We start from the raw sequence: 23,963 nt of genomic DNA, 5'->3' as shown, positions 1-23,963 counted from the left end.
AAGTACGTCCCATGAAGGGCGGAGCTCCTGGTTGCAGAGAATATAAGAGAGGAGTACATTCGTCAGGTCAGCATTTCCTTCCTTCTCCGTGTCTGCATATCAGGGTGAGTCCATTACCAGCAGTCTTCGCATACTAGTACTTAAGCTTTGAATTGAAAGTTAATTGTTAAATTACAAAGAATAGTTTTCTGGTTCTGTTCTAATGACGTTAAGGTCGTGATTTACATGTAATTTTCGCATTTTGATGGAATATTTCAAAGTGAAAAAATATGTAAATTTGTAAACTGTTCGTGAATCGTACGATTTTCTTTTCATTTTTCATTTACGATCGAGATGAATCGTGTTATCAGAGATATGCATCTCTTGTAATTGTGAAACTGTTAAAGAAAATCAGGCTTATTGTTCCATTATGTGTTTATAAGCAAAAGGATCTACAGCCGTATTAGAACTCTAGGTAGTAATATTTGAAATATCTCACCTAAGTGTTTATTATTATTATTATTATTATTATTATTATTATTATTATTATTATTATTATTATTATTATTATTATTATTATTTTAAGGAACTTGTCCTTCAGGTGTTGGTCCCAACCTAAGTGAAATGATAATAACGATGCCCCTGAAATATCACCTACACTGTGTTATTGTGGTGTCCTCAGTGGTAGTGCACACTCAACAAAAGATCTCTTAACACGTGAAATTACTCCATAATTTATTTTCAGTAAATATAGAAATCGTCTGTCATTGGAGCAATTCAAGTGTTTCATAGTTTGTCTATAATAATAATAATTTCGTGTTGCTATTTCTAGCCGAGTGCAACCCTTGTAAGGCAGACCCTCCGATGAGGGTGGGTGGCATCTGTCATGTGTAGGTAACTGCGTGTTATTGTGGTGGAGGACAGTGTTATATGTGGTGCGTGAGTTGCAGGAATGTTGGGGACAGCACAAACCCCCAGCCCCTGGGCCATTGGAATTAACCAATTAAGGTTAAAATCCCCGACCCGGCCGAGAATCGAACCCGGGACCCTCTGGACCGAAGGCCAGTACGCTGACCATTCACCCAACGAGTCGGACATCGTTTGTCTATGAGGATGGTTGTTCATTTGAAAACGCCGATTAACGTATTGGTAATTGTGCTGGCCCCGAAGTCCAGTAGTACTGTAGTTTATGCCTTCTTCGTTTCACTATTCTGTGTTGATGTTCATCCATAATTTTGGAACAATATATTTTTGATCATCAGCACCGTATAATTTTTGTGTATGTGAGAAAACGTGTTAAGCTTTGCCATTGCGCTGTTTGTATTGGTGTATTATCAGTAATTACATTGATTAGGATGGGGCAGTCTTTTCCTGACATTGAAAAGACAAATAAACTTAAGATTATTCAGAGGGTGAAGCCTTCGTGGCTCAGGCGAAAGCACACCGGCCTTTCACCGCTGATTTCCGTGGTTCGAATCCCGGTCACTCCATGTGAGATTTGTGCTGGACAAAGCGGAGGTAGGACAGGTTTTTACCCGGGTACTCCGGTTTTCCCTGTCATCTTTCATTCCAGCAACACTCTCCAATATCATTTCATTTCATCTGTCAGTCATTAATCATTTTCCCAGAGGAGTGCGGCAGGCTTCGGCAGCCGGCACAATTCCTATCCTCGTCGCTAGATGGGGCTTCATTCATTCCATTCCTGACCCGGTCGAATGACTGGAAACAGACTGTGGATTTTCATTATACAGAGGGTAAACATTAATCGAGCATACATACGAGGTGTAAAAACCTGTGTCAAATGCATTAGCCTGTATTAAATAAAAGATGTTATACTTTATCTCAATACTTTTCTCTTTGGTCAAATGAGGCTTTAACGATCTCAGTGTTAAAATCAAACTGGAACAGTAAAGTTTTCATAATAGCTTCATTGCATTCACCAGCAATAGGAGCTGCCTGGCCGAGGTGACAAAATGTGCGTTAGGTTCACCCGCAAGGATGTGGGTTCGATTCCCTGTATGGAAGTCGAAAAGTTTGTGAAACAAGGTTTCCCTTCCGGACATGCACATGGCCCTGAGTTTCACTCGACCTGCACCAAAAATAAGTACCAGGTTAATTTCCGGTAATAAGAATGGCCTGGCGTAGTGCTAACAACTCTACCCCACCAAGTGCTAAGGTTACGGATAGTGGAAGCCTTTACCTTCTACTCCTCCAAGAGACTTTATGGCCTGTAAGGATATTACTTTGTTTCTTTTTTATCCAACAGTAACTCATCAATCTCTCATAATGTTTTTATTTGTAATTATAGCAATTCCGTGTGTTCATAAATGTTGACACACACATACACATACACAAAAAGAACAACCAGAAGTAAAAGCCGCAGTCCTGATAAGCCTTGGCGTACCAAGCGATCGCTACTCAGCCCGAAGGCCTTCAGGTTGCGAGTGATGAGCACATGACGAATTCCCTTGGCCATTATTCTTGGTTACTTAGACCAGGATCGCTACCTCGCCGTCATATAGCTCCTGAATTGCTCTGAGGTAACCTCAAACGAGCCCTCAGATATACACTAGATAAAAATCGCTTATCTCACCAAGATTCGAACTCGGGACCTCCGAGTAAGAGGAATGCTTGCTACCCCTAGACCACAGAGCCGGCAAAAATGTTGACTGCGGATATAATATCTAATGTAAATGTTATATTAATGTTGATGAATCTCTATATTCTAGCTAGTTTTATTTATTTGGTTTATTCGACCGATCTGTTACATTACCTACATCGTAATACAAAAGACGGTATGATTAGCATCAAAATTTGTATTTTTCGATCTTTACTCCAGGAGACTGATAGTCCAAATCGTTGGCTGAATGGTCAATGTTGAGGCCTTCGGTTCAAAGGGTCCCGGGTTCGATTCTCGGCCGGTCCGGGGATTTTAATCGTTTTTGATTGATTATTCTGGCCCGGGGACTGGGTGTCCCAATACTTTCCTCTTCATATTCAGACAACACACTCTACAACATCCATTGTTGCCAACTCAGCGGATTTTTTGACTGATTTTCAAACTTCTTTTAGCGATTTTCAGAGGTAACAATATCACGTTTCATCACAAGGAGAGGAATAAAAAATAGAACTTAGTACGGCATTATAGCCTGCTTATTCCTGTTGTATTGAACTTATGCTGCATACTACCGCTCGTTTACTAGACCAGCTCTGGCCCACGGCCTCAGTCAGTATTTGTTACAACCGTTACTGTACCCTTGATGAGCCGGGTAGTGTCGTGTTTGATATCGTGTTTCTTTTGACATCAGGTCCTTTTTGGTACGTCGAAAGAAAAGGTTAAAAAACTAGTCAGATATTTCGTAAAGTGTAGTTAAATAATTCATAAAAGTCTAGTTGGTTGAGCTTCCCAGTGATACCAAATTGGCAGTGCAATATAAATACGAAATTGTTTGACATTAATTCTTTCCGCACTTATCAAAAACAATGAAAACAGTAATGAAAGTGAAAATACTTTCGAAATAGATTTGAAAATTTCCGTATGATCTTTGCTGCTGTGAACTGCCAGCATATTCTTTGAAAAAGAATAGTACCATGTGCCTTCATATGAAACCACAGGATCTGAACACAGCACATCTGCTTCAGAGCATATAGTGCGGGGAGGAGAAGATGATGAACTCCTGTTCTGAAACTGGTGAGCGTTGAGTTAATCACTTTCATTAAAACAGCTGGTATATTTTGCTTCAGTTCAAAATTTAGCGGATTTTCAACAAAAATTTAGCGGAGAAAAGATTTATGGGTTGGCAACACTGACTACATCCCTCCATATAGGGTTGGCGCCAGAAGGGCATCCAGCCGTAAAGCATGGCCAAATCCACATGTGTTACACTGATCGCACCCGCAACCCCACAGGTGTGGGAAAAGCGGTAGAAAAAGAAGAAGAAGACTCGAGGAGGCTAATTCTGCTGGAGATGAGGCTTTACTATAGCGCGAGGAGAAGGTGTGATCGACTTATTACATCCGCTAAACTGATGGTAAAATTGGTAACATTTGCACTGGATCGCTTTGGTGGCAGCATCGGTACGTATCCTATTTACTATGTTAGGAAGACAGGTTTCCTTTACGTGAGTGTGATCCTTTTACCTGTGGCGGAAATAGTACTGAAGTTGGACAGGGCTTGCCCCTAACTTAGTGCAGTAGGTTGGGTTGATTGGGCTGGTTGATTCATATCACAAATAACGGGGGGGGGGGGGCAGACTCGTAGCTCAGGTTCCTTTCTCCCTATTTTCTGCTAATTTACGGTCAGTTGGATTTTTGTTTTCGCGAATAGATGAGAAATCTTTTTCTACCAAACTGAACTGATCGGCACTAAAATCTGTACCTAACTGAGCTCTCAATCCCTGCGCGGATATACAAAATAACATCTGCATCCGCTCCATATCCGCACTTAATTCATCCCCACCCGCATCCACATCCACGAATCGTTATCCGCATCCGCAAATGGTTATCCGCGAATATTATAAGTATTTACCTACAGCATATTACACCCAAGGTATTGCAACTGATAGATCTGTTAACATAATACAGTAGGCCTGACACCTGGCACCAGAACCGCTACAGTCACAGGTTTATGAGGGAGTTTTTCTTGGGACAACTAACGACGTATTGACCTTTTTCTTCCTTTCTTCCATTAATTGCGGGCAGAAGCCAGTTAGGCTTAGGTCAGATTTACAGCTACCGAGCTCGATAGCTGCAGTCGCTTAAGTGCGGCCAGTATCCAGTATTCGGGAGATAGTAGGTTCGAACCCCACTGTCGGCAGCCCTGAAAATTGTTTTCCGTGGTTTCCCATTTTCACACCAGGCAAATGCTGGGACGGTACCTTAATTAAGGCCACGGCCGCCTCCTTCCCACTCCTAGCCCTTCCCTGCCCCATCGTCGCCATAAGACCTATCTGTGTCGGTGCGACGTAAAGCAACTGGCAAAAAAAAAAAAAAAAAAAAAAAAATTACAGCTTTATGGTTTCAAGGCTCTATATCACCATTCTCCTTTACCACTGTCAAGGGTCGCCTAACTACAAGCAGAAGTAAGAGTATACCTGAGGGAAAATCAATAAAGGTTATTTAAAAACTATCAGTAAAATTTTCCGCACCGGCATACAGATGATATCCGCCAAGACACTAACATTGCGGATATCCGCGGATATTCGCAACTGTGCAGGGCTTTAATTATTATGTGGTTGATGTATCGGCTAGGTGAAGCTGACTGCTATATAGCCTAGCCTTTTAAGAGGCGGCTGGAAACAGATTCCTTTGGTTTGTGCTGACGCGTTTAATTAACAATACTCGGCTTACTGTTGATTGCAAAGGTAAGGCGGGTCGGACGTAAGATAAAAATAATCTCTCTTTTATACGTCACATGTGTTATGTATTTAATGTCATTAAGTTCAGTTTCAATAGCCTCCGTGGCTCAGGCGGCAGTGCGCCGATCTCTCACCGTTGGGTTCCGTGGTTCAAATTCCAGTTACTCCATGCGAGATTTGTGCTGGACAAAGAGGAGGCGGGATAGGTTTTCTACGGGTACTCCGGTTTTCAATGTCATCATTCATTCCAGCCACACTCTCCAATATCATTTCGTCTGTCAGTCATTAATAATTGCCCCAGAGGAGTGCGACAGGCCTCGGCAGCCGGCACAATTCATATCCTCGCCGCAAGATGGGAGCTTCATTCATTCCATCAATGACTGGAAAACAGGTTGTAGGTTTCAAGTTCAGTTTCAGCGACTACAAATGGACACTGTCAGTCTAAAACTAAGAGGGTTTTTTCAGTGTCACGCTCGTAAATCTGATTTAAATGTGATTTTTTTTCTTTTTTTTTTTTTTTTGTAAGGATTGAGGGGCTTCAGCCGCATGTGGCCCCCTCTGCATACGCCAGTGACTTCTACAGTAAATAGCTTCTACAGTAAATAGTATTACCTGCACCGGGCAACTTGGTCGTGCGGTTAGGGGTGCCCAGCTGTGAGCTTGCATCCAGTCCTGTCAGAGACTAACGAATGGCAAGAAGGCTGGTATGTGGCTAAAATAGTACGTGCTGCTTACTTCCATTGGAGCTCTGCGTGGAAGGAGCTGCACTTCCTCGAGACGAAAAAGGGAGTTCATTATTGTAGTTAATAGAAGACCACGGATGTTTAGGTCACAAAAATGTTTTAGGCGCCTAAAATAAACTCTTTCAGCGCCTCAGTTAGGCTTTATAAAGCATAAAATAGGCCCTAAATGAATAGACATTGAAATACTACAATGTTTACAAATTAGCAAAATTTGTTAGCAAAGGCAAATAAACAACATTAGATCTACATAGGTCCGCCTCTGTGGTGTAGTGGTTAGCTTGTTTAGCTGCCACCCCCGAAGGCCCGGGTTCGATTCCCGGCTCTGCCACGGAATTTGAAAAGTGATACGAGGGCTGGAACGCGGTCCACTCTGCCTCGGGAGCTCAATTGAGTAGATGTGGGTTCGATTCCCACATCAGCCCTCCTCGAAGTGGTTTTCCGTGGCTTCCCACTTTTCCCCCAGGCAAATGCCGGGATGGTACCTAACTTAAGGCCACGGCCGCTTTCTTCCCTCTTCCTTGTCTATCCATTCCAATCTTCCCATCCCTCCACAAGCCCCCTGTTCAGCATAGCAGATAAGGCCACCTGGGCGAGCCACTGGTCCTCCTCCCCAGTTGTATCCCTGACACAAAGTCTCACGCTCCAGGACACTGTCGTAGAGGTGGGATCCCTCGCTGAGTCCGAAGGGAAAAACCGGCCCTGAAGGGTAAATAGATTAAGTAAGTAAGTAAGTAAGTAAGTAAGTAAGATCTACATAGAGTTGCAGACTACTGGAAAATAATACTCTAGAGTCTAAAATGTGTTTTTATAAAAGATTACGCTTTTTCAAAGGTACTGTCACTTGAAATAATATGTCTACACAACAATGTATTTAAAAATGCAGAAATATTAATGCAACGAATTGTTGCGAATTTTCACACCATAGTTGGCTTTGCAGTAAATTAGTAAAACATTCTCCTTTGTATTGCGCATGTCATTCAAAATCGTGTTATGAGGAGAAAACTAGCGGTCTACATCAGTAGACGTGTTCAGTTTCGGCAAATATTGAACTGGAATATTACATTCAACCACACTGCTTATATGTCAAGGATGTTGAACAAAAAACCAGCGGTGCTACACATACTCACTCACAAGCAAATTGCCAACAGGTACACCGGCTGTGAAATGTAAAAGGACATTTTCTCGTTAAATAAGGGCAAATGGCAAAACATATTCGAATATATTCATTTATTTTTGACACAGATCATCCTTCTAAAATTTGAACGACATTGGTGGCCCCTTGTAAGACAAGCTACTCATTCCGCTATTGTCAGTTTACCTATCCCCTTACCTGAGAACCCACTCAAGGCCTTGCCATTGAGGTTTTCGGGCATTTAAACCATTTTGAAGAACACTACAATCATTTTTAAAGACTGCGACCATTTTATTGTCAAAATTTGGCACTTTTAGGATGTTTAACCAAAATTGGAAAGAAGCAGGCAATAACGTTAAAATGAGCCTTCTTTTAGGCTTTTTGAATTTTAGCCTCGAAATGTGTGTTAGAAAATATTTTGAACCAGATACTCAAGTATTTCTTTTTTTTTTTTTTACCTAAAGATCCTTGGTCAAGTTATTAGCTCCCAAAAGGGATAAGCTGTAGAGCGTTGGACTCCGATCCAAAGATCGCTGGTTCAATCCCGGCAGAATTAAATGATTTTTTGAAGGGCAGAAGGAAGTCAATTAGGAATTCAATACAGTATAATGTCAGCATGTAGAAGATTTCTGGTTACATATTCGGTGTTTAACAGAGAACGTTATTTAAAATCTCAGCACTAGTTTCGCTCAATAGAGATTCGGCTTCTTTGCTAATTTGGTAGAGTAAAGTGAAACATTGAAATTTATACACAGATTGCCTAAATGAGGCAGATCAAAATCTCTGCACACTGTGGCCGAGGCTGTACTCTTATTATTATTATTATTATTATTATTATTATTATTATTAATCGAGGCATGATTATCTCAGTTGTCTAACTGTTGGCTTTCCACCCAGAAGACTTAGTTTCGAATTACGATCGATTCGTGGTTGAAATTTTCATCTTAAAAATCATGTAGTATCAGGAAGGGCATAAGTCCTTAAACGCCAGCTAAAACCAATATGATCCCGTTTTATGTTGTAATTACAGTTATTGCAAATAACCGTTCTTATTTTTATAACGTCGTAACCATTGCGATGATCTTTAGCAGAAGTCAGCTTGTCGGGCTTTTAACGTGTTGTTTGTTGGAAGCAAATCATTTTTGGAATTTAACCTCCCTTAAATGTTACTGAACTTGGCAAGTTTCGAACTTAATATATTTTCAACGGATGTACAAACACTAAATGTCGCCATCAATCAGGATGACTACTAAATGACCGGGCGAGTTGGCCGTGTGATTAGGGGCGCGCGGCTGTGAACTTGCATCCGGGAGATAGTGGGTTCGAATCAAACTGTCGGCAGCCCTGAAGATGGTTTTCCGTCGTTTCCCATTTTCACCCCAGGCAAATGCTGGGGCTGTACCTTAATTAAGGCCACGGCCGCTTTCCTCCAACTCCTATGCCTTTCCTATCCCATCGTCGCCATAATGTTTATCCGTGTCGGTTCGACGTAAAGCCACTAGAAAAAAAAGAGAGACTACTAAATGGAACTAGAGTTTGGAAAATTGAAATATGGCCTGAAAGTTACGACCTAGTTTCCCAAAAGTGTAGTGGGAAGGAAACAGAAAACCGGGCAAGTTGGCTGTGCGGTTAGGGGCGCGCAGCTGTGAGCTCGCATCCGGGAGATAGTGGGTTCGAATCTCACTGACGGTAGCCCTGAAGAGAGTTTTCCGTTTTTCCCATTTTCACACAGGCAAATGCTGGGGCTGTACTTTAATTAAGGCCACGGCCGCTTCCTTCCCATTCCTAGGCCTTTCCTGTCCCATCGTCGCCATAAGACCTATCTGTGTCGGTGCGACGTAAAGCAAATAGCGAGGAAACAGAAATGCATTTGGAGTAGAACCGAAAGCGATTTTCAGACCAACGTTCCTCCAATTTTAAACCTTGCATGAGGATTAAAATTATTCCAGTAGAAACCAGAAACTGAACCAGTACCATCCAAGCAAAAAAGCTGGAATCTTCGTACAGGCCATCCCTTGGAGGGGTGCGAGGCAAAGTCTTCCCCTATCCTAACGTGGCACTTGATGGGGTAGAGTCGTTAGTTCTATGCTCTACTGTCTTTGCCCTCGGGAATTAACCTAGTACTCATTTTTGGTACAGGCTGAGTTAACCTCAGAGCCATGTACACCTGCGGAAGTGGAACTCTAGTTTCTTAAATTTCTCTACTTACTGACGTAGAATCGAACCCACGTCCTTACGAGTATCATCCAAAGAGGAAGCTAACTTGCTAACACTCACACCATTGGCATAGCTATGCCTCTTGTCAAATATTGGGAAATTTGCTTCGGATTTTAATAAAAGGTACCATCCTACCTTAGTAAGTGTTTAATATTACTGTACAAGATGGACCACATTAGGGTCAATTGAGTGGCGTAAGGGATAGCGCGTTTGATATTTATTTGGAGGGCCCATGCTCGATGCCCATCCTGCCCAAGGTTTTTAAGTCTTATGATCGTTATCAAATTTAATGTAGCGTATATTTCCTCAGTAAGTCTTGGTCTGTGGCTGCAGTAAGATACCAGCTTTGAGAGGTAATCTTCTGATATTATATTAAATGTGCAGCGTTTTTTAACTGAATCGAAATAAAAAACGTAAATTTTCCAGAGAAATTCCTTTTATTTTCTGCTTGCTGTTTAATATCTCACTAACACAGACAGTTTATAGGAGATACTTGGGTGGTGTAGAAATAGGGCTGCGAAGATGGTGGTCGTGACGATAGTTAGAGTGCAGGCCCATATTTACCTCACGTGACAATGAGGAACTACGGAAAGTTGTCTGTAGGTCTAGTGACAGTACGATTCGAACCCATACTTTCAGAATGTCAGCTTATAGCTGCATGATCTATACCACGTAACAAACGCACTCAGTGTGAAAATATTTCTCCAGTATATTCAAATAAAATTTTACTTGTAACTTCAAAAAGTGGTGAAAAGTTGTTATTGTTGTTCTTGTCTGAAGAAAATATGCAACGATATTATTATTATTATTAATTTGATATAATTCTGTCTATTATTAATTTATTCCTTCCATTGCTTTGATAGTAAATACGGAACTGAACAGAACAGTGTAGATTGTAAACTATTGTTCATGGACAGATTTCCTTCGTAATAGTTTTCACGTCAGAAACATGATTCTTAAGGTATCAAGTTTGGTAAAGTCTTCACCAGTAACCCGGCTATAATACCACATCAAAATACTAACATTTCTGGGAATTAATGGTTATGCTCTTGCCTGCAATAGTCGACAAGTAGATGAGTCCATTTCACCAGACGACAATAGTAGAAAGACAAAGCCAGTGTTGATTATATTGAATTATTTCCACAGTTCACTTAAGTTAAGTTGAGATTACGTATTTCTATTTTGAATGGACAGACAATGTAGATATTTCGAAATTAGCAATGTAGAGAAACCTGATGTTTATTAATATTATTACTGTTGGCCCCTAGTTACTCTTGTTTATAATGTATTTAAATAAAATCGTAATGGTAGCGTGTCTGTATATATATTCTTTCAGCAAAATTTCTTGATGATTATTCTTTCCATCCGTGATACTGTTCATCTGAAGTACTTTTGTTGTATTTTCCTGCGTCTGTCTGTGTGGGTTCCTTAAACTGGAAAACGGCTGAATATAAGTTACCCAAACCCTTTGCTTATAATCTACAAATTCAGGGTTGTGTTATGGGGTGAATGTGGCCTCGAGGTCATCGCATGTAGTAGGCGTTTATAGTGACATCGAAATGGTTCTTCTTAAGTAAATGCTTTAACATCTTCCGAAATATACAACAAAGTAGAAGTATTTCCAAATTGCGATCGTTCATTTTTTAGGGATATTTATTTTATGGGGGCTAATGGACATCAATTCTTTTCACTCACTGTTTGTGTTGGAGGTAGCGCGTTGTTTCTTGTTGCTTTCTCCGAAGTTGGAGGATCTGAGCAATGAGATCCATGACCATCAATAATTAACAAAACTCGGCTGTGAGGTTTCATACTAATAAAACGGTCAAGAAACTCTGAAAACTGTTCCTATTTAATATAACCGGACGCGGAAAGATCTACTTTTGTTCCCGGAGGCATTCCAGTTTCATAGTCATCATTGTATCTCTGTCCTTTCATCAGGTGAGCTCACAAAATGCCTTTGAATAAAGAGATGATGAAAAATAGTTCCTGTAGCAAAAACACAAACCATGACACTGACGGTTTCCCCCTTCCCCTGCAAACCCTGTTTCATTATATTTGAAAACATGTCCTGGTTTATTCCAAAAATTATTGTCTTCAAGCAACTTGCAGCCAAGACCAACTACAACACCTCAGACCTTAACCGACCTATCGAAACTGTCCATAAGAGTGGCAGCTTGAGTGCTAGCTTGTGTTTGTTTTTATTTGTGTAAGTCATGTTGTTACCAAATATTTACAGAAATTTGAATATTATTAATAGTACTATAACCTACAGGGCATAAAACAATAACGGATTACCGAACTTACCTGCTTACCTGTCCGTAAATAACTGCACCATCCTAGCTGCAACCGGCAGATGGGCGTTTTGGGTTCTTGTGAAGAGAGTATGATTGGACAGGGATATTACTCTATTACTTTAAATTACGGAAATGAGGAACTCAGTTGCTATTTCAATATGTAATTTGACAAAGCATAAGTTTATGTTTTCACAAACCAATTCTTTTTACAATAGATTGCACTTGTAGTGCAAAAGATAAATGCCATCTATAATTTCCAAAGAATAAAATGAATGACGTTCTAATTTATAAAAATAAAATATCGTGATGATGCCTTGCGTAGGAGTAGATCAGTGAACTAAAAATAGGTCCCTCATATGGAACAGCACCAACAGACATACAAAATAAAACATGATGCCAGGATTAGGGACGTTTCGCAGAAATTAAGCGATTACTAAAGGCTCCCTCACATTTTTGGGAAATATTTACATATAAATAGCAACTCCGCATATTACAAACGACAAATAAGATAAACCAAACACTGAAGCTATATGTTACCCGACCACATATAAAAATACATAGGGATGTGAACCCATATCCTCTGAGTAATCTTTATACATACAAGATAAACTAATAACCCTAAACCCTTAGTACCAAGATATCATGTATACAAATACACATCAATATTGACAAGAAAGTGGAAAGGAAAAAGAGAAACAAAAAGAAAGGAATCGTTGTTACAAATAACTCTCGGCCTGAACTTTACAACCTTGGCTTTTAAAAATGGCTGCGACTTTTTGGAATGCAGTGTTGGGCCATTGACCTGGCCATCTAGCCAACAAAGCCTCCCCATCGCACAAAAAACCGTAAACAAGGGGTGCCAGTGACCTAGTTTCTCTGCGTTCTGGACTAACATCACAAGAGGGCTTTCAATTTCGTCTTCTTTTAACAAACCCATAAGCCTTAGAACAAATAAGGAGCCACTTCTCATGCTATATATCTGGCTCTAATAAATGACCACCTCGGGCCTGATTCATTTCATACAAAGCCTACTATACCGTACTATTTCTCGTAAAATCACGACCGTCTATACTTATGACGCGCCTGTTACCCTCCAGGTCCACGGTTCAAGTCCATGTTTGGCAGAGTGAAACGTAGTCAAAGCTTTTAATGGCACAGCATACACCGTGGTTTTAATTTACCAGGATTCAATCAAATAGATACATGCATATAAATCATATTCAGGCGTCATGCAAACACTACGTTATGCAGATCTATCCTTCCAAATAGAGAGATTGATAAACTAATCCAAATGATCCTTACATACATGAAAATTTTATCCGCCAACATATACTAAGGAATATACTGATCTAATTCACTAAACCACCTTAAGTAACACTTGGCACTCTTCTTCCCAGCACGTAACATAACTCACGTCGCTATTAGCTACATAAAAACATCTATACTTTACAATTTAGTGATTTTAAAATCATCTTACTAAATAGCCTGACGGGCTATAATCAAGTCGTATTCAATTATTTACATACTTAATTACTACATTTCTGCGTAACGACCCCCCCCCAATCCTAACACATACTTACAAGAATGGTTCACTTACCTATCATTTGGTGACTTCCTTATCCCTCCCTCAGGGTTAGGCTGTGCCTCCTTAGCCCATCATGGAAGCGTTCATGAGGCCGTCTTCTTGTGGTTGTGGTCGGAAGGTCTCGTATCACACGTCTCTTGAAACACGGCACAGGTCTTCACTGGAATGAAATGCTGAATTTTTATAACAGCACAGCACTAATGGTACCTTTATTTAATTTCAGAGGCATAAATCAGTACTGGCGATCCGCTACGTTAAAAATCATTGTGCCCCTTTAGCTGCTTAACCGCGCAGGAATGTATATAGGCAATATATCTGTTATATGAAATCAGCAACCTAATCGGTTGAACAAATGTAATACTCACATGCTCGACTGATTCAGACTCGTAAGTCTAGCGGGAATAACACAAATGGCTTTAGTTTATACTTGCACTTCTTCCGCACTTCGCAATATATTTGCGGCGTTACCCGTACCACTTCGTGATGAAGTCTATATGTACGGCACTGTCTACAGTCGGATAATTAGGCACTAGCGACCTCACTGTAAAGCGTCTAAATACAATCATACGATTGAACATTTACTGCAAAGTTCATGGATCAGCGATCCACTGAATGAATATTAGCGCAACTGCACTGAAGTAATCACAGTCTTTGTCCTAAGCAAAGGTTTCTGGCGCAAATACAGACAGACACGCGATACGCACTAGCTGCAATCTCACCGTCGAATGAACAACCTCCCTCCACATATCTCAGCTCTTATAGGGAGCAAAAAGCGAAGCGACGCTAGGGAATCTCCCTCGAACACACTTGAGTTTGGTATGCAGCCACTAAACAGTTTCCCACGGTGGTCGGATTATTACGTAGTTATTAATCTCGTTACTTGTTAACAGTGTTATACGTATCATTGGCTTCTTAAAATTCTGGAGATAATTTCCATCTTTTTATTATTCTGGAAAACCTTCAGATAGAGGAGATATCACTCGATTCCCGTGATGTGGTGAACCTGACTACTCCCGCTTAAAATATTGTTAGGGTGGTATGGTACTTCCCAAAACAAAAATTCTTATCTCCCTTTCCTTCTCCAACATGTCTTCTGTTTTACTTGTGCATAGCCACACCCTGCCTAGGGAATCGCCTCCTGAGTTCCCGCGTTCTATATGGCATCACGTCCTTACATTTGGCGTCATGTTGCGCAATATTTCATCTGCGTTAAATATTGCTTATTAATGAATGAACAGAATGGTACAGTATATTATATTTATTTATAGTCTTAGAAAGGTTACAGATCCCCTTCAGTGCCGTAAGAAGCTGTTTGTTCCCCAAGAGCTTATTTATTCCGATAATATTGGCGGTGATTAGGTTAATGTTGATTCTCGTATTCATCTCTGAAAGTATTTTCTTTATTTTTAGTTACCTATGCAATATGTTTATGGTTCAATGTGCTGTGTGCCTGGAAAGTATGAGGTAGGGCACAAGCTTCAGTGTTCCCGTTTCCAAGAGACCTGGTATTAAGGCAAAATTGGGTTAAGAGCATTCGTAAGGAAAACTGTGAACCGAATGATAGGCCTAATAATGTTGTGTGCATTAATTATTTTATTATTTTTGAAATCAAATGTATTGTTAGGGAATATATTATATACCCATAGAAGGTGATGATCTAATTCGAGTGCCGTGAAAACTTCCGAAGTTAAACTAATGACGCCTATCCTAGCATTTGCTCTATCAGCAAACGTACCTTACCACAAAGAAAATTAAACCAGTCCCGGAAATATCCGGAAAATCATAACCAAGATTTATGATTTAGAGATTAAATTCATCTTAAACGGTGGTGCAAGAATGATGTAATTAATTTTCAACGTTTTATAATGAGCGTGCGTAAACTAAACCTGACCCCAATTCCAGTTAGTGAACATGAGGATTATGTTCCTTTTTATATATAAAATATAATTGTGCCATCAATTCTGGTGAGTTTTAAGGTGACGAGTTCTTTAGATGGTCAAGCGTATCATACAAATATTGCTGGTACCTACTCAACAATACAGGTGAATTTTGGAGTGTTGAAATTTTGTTGGAGAATTTCTTTTACGTGTTTTACATAATGAGCTGTGGTTAATGGTGGTGTTGCATAGTATTTCATGTAAGGTTAATAATGTGCTTTGTTGACATCTACATATCTTATTTGCTGACCGGAGTTTCATATGTGAAATATTTTTATACTCTGTGTCTGTTTCAACCTGACGTTGATAAAATAATTCTCCCTTAATTATTTTTCCCTCTGAAATTACATTTAGACTTACAATAAGCAATAACGCTACTTTTGGGGTTTAATTATTCATATTTTGAGTTAGTGAGTTGCATTTCATGACATTCGACTTGTGATCTTATATAAAACTTGCCCTCAACCTCTCATATCGCCCACCGATGACCGTCATGTTTATTTCTGGATTACGGTCTGATGTAATTGTAGTTGGTCTTGTTGCAGCGTAAGTTGTTATAAAATCCCTTTATCTTCTTCTTATTCTTATCTTTTGAACGTGCGAAAGATAAAGCCTCGACAACGCTCAAATTCAAATGTTTGTGATGAGAAAGAAAACCCCGTACACAGTCAATCCCAGCCATTTGTTCGTCATTATTAAATGGATTATAATTCAATTTGTAAACCCATAACGGTAAACAAGAGCACGAATTTCCTTGTATGAAAGACCATACCCAACTGAATCAAGCTTAAGTATGTGTTCAACTAGCTGCACTTCAGTGTCCTTACTAAACACGGTGTCCTTCCCAAATATAGGAATGCTCGTTTTCGATATTATTATTCTTCTTGACGTGTTCCTTGGTACAGAAAATATTTTTGCTGCTGCAGCTAATGGCATGCCAACGGTGCCTGTCGCAAGAGGCGAGTAAAGGGGCCCCAGGGGCTCTTAAGTTGGGAACGTGGGTTGGCGACAAGCGGGCCCTTAGCTGAGTCTTGCCATTGCTTCCACGTACTTGTCGTAACCTCCCTTGGTAAACTATTGTTCTCTTCCGACCCCGACGGTATTACGTATCGAGGCCTAGGGAGACTTTCATTTTCACGCTGTTCGTTGCCCTTGTCTTTCTTTGGCCGGTATCTTCATTTTTCGAAGTGTCGGAACACTTCCATTTTTCCATCTGATTAGTGTTATATAGTGGATGGTTGCCTAACTCGTTGGCTTAATGGTCAGCGTACTGGCCCTCAGTTCAGAGGGTCCCGGGTTCAATTTTCGGCCGGGTCGGGGATTCTAATCGCTTTTGATTAATTCTTCTGGCTCGGGGACTGGCTGTTGGTGTCCGTCCCTACAATATCCTCTTCATATTCACAAAACACACTACACTACCAACCACCGCAGAAACACGCAATAGAGATTACATCTCTTCATGTAGGGTTGGCGGCAGGAAGGGCATCCGGCCGTAAAACAGGGCCAAATAAACATGTGCGACGCAGTTCGCACCCACGAGCCACACGTGTGGGAAAATCTGTAGGAAAAGAAGAAGAAGGAGAAGAAGTGGAGAGTTGCCTAGTTGTACTTCCTCTTAAAACAATGATCACCACCACCATCAGCTGAATCCAGGCTTTTAGCACGCCATCTATTGATTATAAACTGAATACCACCACTTTTTTACCATATTGGCCAACAATCAGATAGCGAGACTCGAACCAGCTAACCGCTGTCAAACCATACAGATTTGATGCCTTATGAAGAAAATTACCATTTGATAATTCGGCCTTTTCTTCTTAAGACTGTGGTTATTAAAAGTAAAAGTTTTTAATTTACTATGTTACAAAATACAAAATAAAATAAATGCTAGCCCTATCAACTATTATTGGAATTGATTTTAGCCCTTAATTAATTTAATTTCGTATGGCTATTTATAGTCGAGTGCAGCTCTTGTAAGGCAGACCCGCCGATGAGTGTGGGCAGCATCTGACATGTGTAGGTAACTGCGTGTTATTGCGGGGGAGGATAGTGTTATGTGTGGTGTGTGAGTTGCAGGGATGTTGGGGACAGCACGAACACCCAGCCCCTGGGCCATGGAATTACCCAATTAAGGTTAAAATCCCCGACCCGGCGTGGAATCGAACCCGGGACCCTCTGAACCGAAGGCCAGTACGCTGACCATTCAGCAACGAGTCATTTTAACCCTGACTCAGTACGAACTTATCAACAACAACGAAATCATTTTTCAGGAACAGGAATCCATGCATCACTCCCTATTCTTGAATTTGGGTTAGGTAGATAATATTAAGCCAGCCCCGCGGTGTAGAGGTAGCGCCCGAGAGGATCCGTCGTGCTGAGCACACGACACCTCGTAATCTGCAGGCCTTCGGGCTGGGCAGCGGTTGCTTGGTAAGCCACGGCCCTTCGGGACTTTTGCGCCGTCGGGTTTGGATTTTTTTGTAGATAATATTAAGTGTATCATTTATTTCATCTTCATTAGCTCCTCAACTGAGGTTGGTGTCGGGAAGTTAATAATATTACTGTTTTTACGTCCCAGTAACTACTTCTGACTGTTTTCGGAGACGCCGAGGGGCCGGAATTTAGTCCCGCGGGAGTCCATTTACAAGCCAGTAAATCTATCGACACAAGGCTGATTTGTTTGAGCACTTTCATATATCACGTGGCGAGTTGCTGTCAGAAGGCCAACACCTCAACCAGCTGATTCACTCAGCCCGCCGGCGTCAGGAAGGGCATCGCTACATAAAACATGGTATATAATTTCGTATCACCTCAGCCCCGACCCCTTATCCGGAAACGGGACAAGGGGTAGACACACAGACACTATTTGATGAATGTACAAAATTTCATTGTTCCATTTTGAATATCGTAGGAGGAAGGGGAGCCTCAAACAAGCATGTAATTTTGTGCTCACTTCAGGTCCATGTGGCTGTATAAGAGTTCTAATGCTCTGTCTCGACAATATTTTCAAACTACCACGTGTATGTCATTACATTTCTTCTTCTTCTTAATCTGTTTACCCTCCAGGGTCGGTTTTTCCCTTGGACTCAGCGAGGGATCCCACCTTACCGCCTCATGGGCAGTGTCCTGGAGCTTCAGACTCTGGGTCGGGGGATGAAACTGGGGAGGATGACCAGTACCTCGCCCAGGCGGCCTCGCCTGCTATGCTGAACAGGGGCCTTGCGGGGAGATGGGAAGATTGGAAGGAATAGACAAGGAAGAGGGAAGGAAGCGACCGTGGCCTTAATTTAGGTACCATCCCGGCATTTGCCAGGAGGAGAAGTGGGAAACCATGGAAAACCACTTCCAGGATGGATGAGGTGGGAATCGAACCCACCTTTACTCAGTTGACCTCCCGATGCTGAAAGGACCCCGTTCCAGCTCTCGTACCACTTTTAAATTTTCGTGGCAGATCCGGGAATCGAACCCCGGCCTCCGGGAGTGGCAGCTAATCACACTAACCACTACACCACAGAGGCAGACCATTACATTTCTTAAATTGTTGAAAAATGAAAATCCACAGCCTGTTTCCAGTAATTCGATACGATCGGGTCAGGAATGGAATGAATGAAGCCCCCATCTAGCGGCGAGGATAAGAAATGTGTCAGTTGCCGAACCCTGACTCACTCCTCTGGGCCAATGGTAAATAACTGATAGATGAAATGTTAATGGAGAGTGTTACTGGAATGAAATATGACAGGGAAAACCGGAGTGCCCGGCGAAAAACCTGTCCCGTTTCCGCTTTGTTCAGCACAAATCTCACATGAAGCGACCGGGATTTGAAGCAAAAGTATCCAGCGGTGAGAGGCCGGCGCGCTGCCACCTGAGACATGGAGGCTTATCTTAAATTCTTACAGCTAGAAATTTTAAATTCTTAGAGTTGCTTTTATCTTTGGATTTAAGTTTACTGAACAAAAATTATGATAAATGTGTAGTCTAGGTTGAGTTTAAGGAGAAGAGAATTGAATTTACAATTCAAGACGAAAGTGCATTCAAGCCAGTTACTTCTCTTATTTGTTTTGTGTATTTTGTTATCATTCAGTTTACTAATTTGTGAGATATAGGAACGCATCACATTTAAAATACCAAACAGTGGAAAAAATATAAAACCAATTTTTGGTGAGAACATATACAACCATACCTTTAACAGCAAATTAATATCGTTGGGTTGAGTGCCTTAGGCGGTTGAGGCGCTGGCCCTCTGTAGTCTACTTGACAGGTTCTATCCTAGCTCAGTTCGATGCTATTTGAAGGTGCTCAAATACATCAGCCTGGTGTCGGTACATTTACTAGCGGGACTCCTGCGGGACTAAATTATTGCACCTCGGCGTCTCTAAAAATCGTAAAATGTAATTAGCGTGACGTAAAGCCAATACATTATTATTACTATTATTCTTATTATTATGAAATTTTTACCGAACTCCTGGAAACCATACCTATCACAATCATTATACCAGTGCAGGGAAAATAATCAATGCAAACCACAGAATTCTATGTCAGATGGTTTTGGGAAGACAGAGGTTTCATTATTTAACATTTAGTAAAGATAACATAGAAATCGTGATTCTTGAAATACTGTAGTTACACTTTGTGTAACACACCAATTTAATCAGGAATTCTTTAAATTATTTTGTGGGATGGCAATATATAAATGTGAATGCATGTTATTTATTGCACTCCCATTCCCCTAAACTTGTTGTGAGAGCGGAGGACCGAGTTAACCAGGGTGTGCTATGGAAAATGTTAAACATAAGTGAACTAGGACCATTGTAGAGGCAAATATATTCGGTGAAATATGTATGTACGTTACTTCTTCTTATACTTTAAAATATAAAATCCTAAATATTTTCGTCATTACTATGTATATTAGGATCGAATTGTGCTACGCATAGGATCAGGAAGTCTATTTTCTAATTTTTACGTAGCATTTTTTGATGGGATCGTTATTAACACAGATATCTATTAAATCATATTTATATCTTCCTCAAAGCTACTATTTCACTCACCGAGTGAGTGCCTTCGTAGTCTGGGGCACGTAGCTGTCAGCTTGCATTCGGGAGATAGTGGGTTCGAATCCCACAGTCAGCAGCCCTGAATCTGGTTTTACGTGGTTCCCCATTTTCACACCAGCCAAAAGCTGAGGCTGTAACTTAATTAAGGCCACGGCCGGTTCCTTCCTGCTGGGTCCGTGGGACGTAAAGCAAATTCTAAAAAGAAAGAGACTATTTCACTCAGCGTGAATAAAATCATTTATAGTATAGATTGTAGTACATGTTTCACAGAATTTTATTACATTCTGTTCCCCTACCTTCTCGTGATACGTACATACGAGTACATAAAGGCAGGCAGACAGAAATGATGAGAATTTAAAAAAATATATAGTTCTTATTCTAGACATGACCGACACATTAATATACATTTTTTAAATTCTGACTAAAGTATAGATAAAAACTCTTGTTTTATTTGTATAGCTGTTACTTTTATCACAATCAGTAGACAAGCTCTGTGTTTTGATACAACTTTGTAAAATATGTTATACTTGTCTTGAACGCATATCAATTGTCTGCTTTGTTCATCAGTATCTTTCTGATGTTTGCAGATGAAGATCCTGCTCTTTCTGGCTGTTCTTCAGCTGTCCTTCCTGCTGAACATAACAGAGGCTGGTTGTTCTAACGGCAAGTGTGGTAAATACGAACTGGAAGATGAAGACTGCACTGAGTGTGTTCCAGCCTGTGATTGTGAGAGTCAGAACTGCAAAGCATGTCCAGGGTCAGACAGTTGTTGTCAGACTTGTTGTGATAGAAAGCGTTGTTATGGGTCAAGGTGCAATTACCATTGTGACTGTCGGAAACTTACGTGTTCAGATTGCAGAAATGGACAGAACGATTGCTGTGATTCCTGTTGCAAATGCAAACCAGCCAAGTGTAACAGAGGTTGTGATAACGGGGGTTCATGTGCAGATATAGACTGTTCTTCATGCTCGCTAGATTCATCATGTTGCAAGAGTTGCTGCAATGCGAATAAATCACTCCCAATTGTCCAACCTTCAACTTGTTGTGGTCCAAATATCACGTTGCCCAACATAACAATCATTATTAACCAATCTCCAATATATATAAACAATACTACTCCTTCTGTTAATGTTAATAATCAATGTGGAAATTTAAGTGCTGTACAAGGAAATGGCACCCACGTGGTCTACATGTATGCTAACTCTACGATGTGCCCGAATAGGACATGCTGTAGAATTCCATGGAGAAGACCTTGCATACCTATACACACGCCGCCGTATTATTATTGTCCACCAAGTCAGCCATTATTCCAATGTGGTATTTCCTGCTTCAACCCTCCACCCCTTCAGGCTCCCTGTTTCCCATCAGGTGTGTGGCCATATTATCAGTGCCCCACCGCAGGCTGTTTTGGATATAGTTGCTACCAACAGAAGTCCATGGCCTGTTTCCCTGTCCCTCAGTGGCCATATTACCAGTGTCCACCGGGGATGCCTTCTGGTGGAGGTGTAACTTATGGAACTCCAGGTTATACTGTGCAGACACCGGCAGGTTCCAGCCCATTTATACCGATACCTCTTGGTGGAGGTGCACCTCAAACAGAAGGGCCTATGAACATGCCATTTACTTGGTAAAGTAGTTATGTCCCCCATTGGATAAAGGGAGAAATTTCGTGAACAATTTATCCAAGATTAATCCAATAAATTTTCCAAAAATGAAATGAGTTGTGAAACTTTTCACAACAGAACTTCTTTGTTGATCTTGTGATGTTGGAAATATAAGGGCTGTTTAATTGAAACATAGACTAGCGTCTAGATACTCCACTATGTGTATTGGACAATATATGCTAACGACAGCATACAGGCGATAGTTTGAGAGAGTCTACAGATAATCACTCCCACCGTTCAGGCACATGTTCTACAGTTGAACAAGTTTCTTGGTATACTACACAATGGATGTTGGTTGCTGCTTGAAACACTCTTCTACACCGTCAAGAACCCGCTTGATAGGTGGCGAAATGTCACTCCATAGGGCTTGCCATTGATGCTTTCACGGCCCGTACTTATAGGCTTGATGCTCTATAGGCTTTTGGGCTTATGGCGTGTCAAGAAAATAAGGTGAAATTCTTTACGTTTCGCTAAGAACTGTGCCCTACGTCCTCAGAAGAAATCTCGACTGCACACGAGAAAGGCTTTCTAAACAATGACTCTTTAAAATTTTGACGTTATAATAAAAAGTGGAAATGGTACGTTCATTCGCCACCAGATGGCTCCCAGGACGTTGCACAACGCTAGCTTTCGAAGCGGAGCATCCTGAGACCCATCTGGTGGCGAATGAACGTACCATTTCCACTTCTATTATAACGTCTAAATTTTAAAGAGTCATTGTTTAGGAAGCCTTTCAGGTGGTCAATCGAGGTTTCTTCTGAGGACGGAGGGCACAGTTCTCTGCGAAACGTAAAGAATTTCACCTTATTTTATTGACACGGCATAAGCCCAGAAGCCTACACAGCATCATGTCATTAGGGCTTTCTTCGATAGACCAAAAACGTGCTAGGCCCAAATGTAGAAATCTTGGCTGTAAATTGGTTGATCCGTAAGACCTCCAGCATAAACAGCGCCGGCTGTCCATTGTTGCGTTGGCAGCGTGATGACGTGCGTTACTGCGGAACAAAACGCACACTTCACGATAATTTTCCCGGTAAATACATATTTTTTCACAACATTGGAACAATGCCATTGTTTCCGTTTGGACATAACCTTCAAACAGAAATATTGCTTCAGCTTTTTCTTTTATTTAGCAGACACGTGTCTCAGACTTGTCCACATTCTGAGATTTTACTACCAGCACCAATCCATGCAGGGCAGTCATATCATGGCTATTCCATCTGTTATTTGCAGTGTTACATGCTCGGACTTTATTTCAGCTGAACAGTCCTTATATTAAACCTTTCTTTGATTTTTAGAAGTCTATGAATATTAAGACAATTATATCAAATATGGAAGTAAAAATTATACGAGAGTTAGGCTAATGTAATCTTAAAATACACTTTTTATAAATTTCATATAATTGCTTTTTAAATGTAAAAGGAAAAGGTCATAAAAATTTACATTTTGTCAGAAAAAATGATATCTGTAATAAAGATAGAACTTTGAATTAATGAGTTCAACTGTCTAGGAAAGTTGATTATATCAAATGTACAATGAAATTAAAACATAGGATTACTTAGTTTTTGATACAGCCTCATCCTAAGGATAAACCCGTGACATTTTATGTTAAAAAACAGAGTCATTTTTATCTATGATATGCGATTTTATCATGAATTATTATTTTCATTTTCAAATTTTGCATATTTGACCTGTCACATATGATGCTTCAGACAAAAATACAACGAACAAGTAATCCATCTGTATAGCTATTGATATCACATGTCCAAAATGTTTATTGACTCATTTAACGCGGGAAGAGCTGAAAGCTCGAACACAACTTGACTGAAGATTTCAATGTTGCTAGGGTGTGAGAGTATGCTGTACGCTTTAGTGTTATGTGCCAAGTTTATACTGCATTGTAAAATTGTAATGATGCTTGTATTAAGAATGTGAAACTGAACATGTTGTGTTAATTTGGGAATGTTTGTGATGAGTATGTCAAATATATAAAGTACAAACTAA

At 40.6% G+C, this 23,963-nt stretch overlaps 1 protein-coding gene across 1 annotated transcript; it reads left to right on the top strand.

The window, feature by feature from the left end:
* The first annotated feature begins 23 nt into the window (after nt 1-23).
* On the top strand, nt 24-23,963 carry LOC136871964 (keratin-associated protein 4-9). Its single transcript, XM_067145726.2, has 2 exons — nt 24-104; nt 20,883-23,963. The coding sequence occupies exon 2, from the start codon at nt 20,883-20,885 to the stop codon at nt 21,924-21,926; it is 1,044 nt and encodes a 347-aa protein (XP_067001827.2). The 5' UTR covers nt 24-104; the 3' UTR covers nt 21,927-23,963.

This window comes from Anabrus simplex, chromosome 4 (assembly GCF_040414725.1).
Source record: "Anabrus simplex isolate iqAnaSimp1 chromosome 4, ASM4041472v1, whole genome shotgun sequence".
In the NCBI taxonomy this organism is placed as follows: Eukaryota; Metazoa; Arthropoda; class Insecta; order Orthoptera; family Tettigoniidae; genus Anabrus; species Anabrus simplex.
Note: the sequence above shows the minus strand (reverse complement) of the source record. Positions and strands in the feature narration are given on the sequence as shown.

Excerpts from the sequence above, each read along its gene's own strand:
- LOC136871964 (XM_067145726.2), top strand. The coding sequence starts at position 20,883 with ATGAAGATCCTGCTCTTTCTGGCTGTTCTTCAGCTGTCCTTCCTGCTG.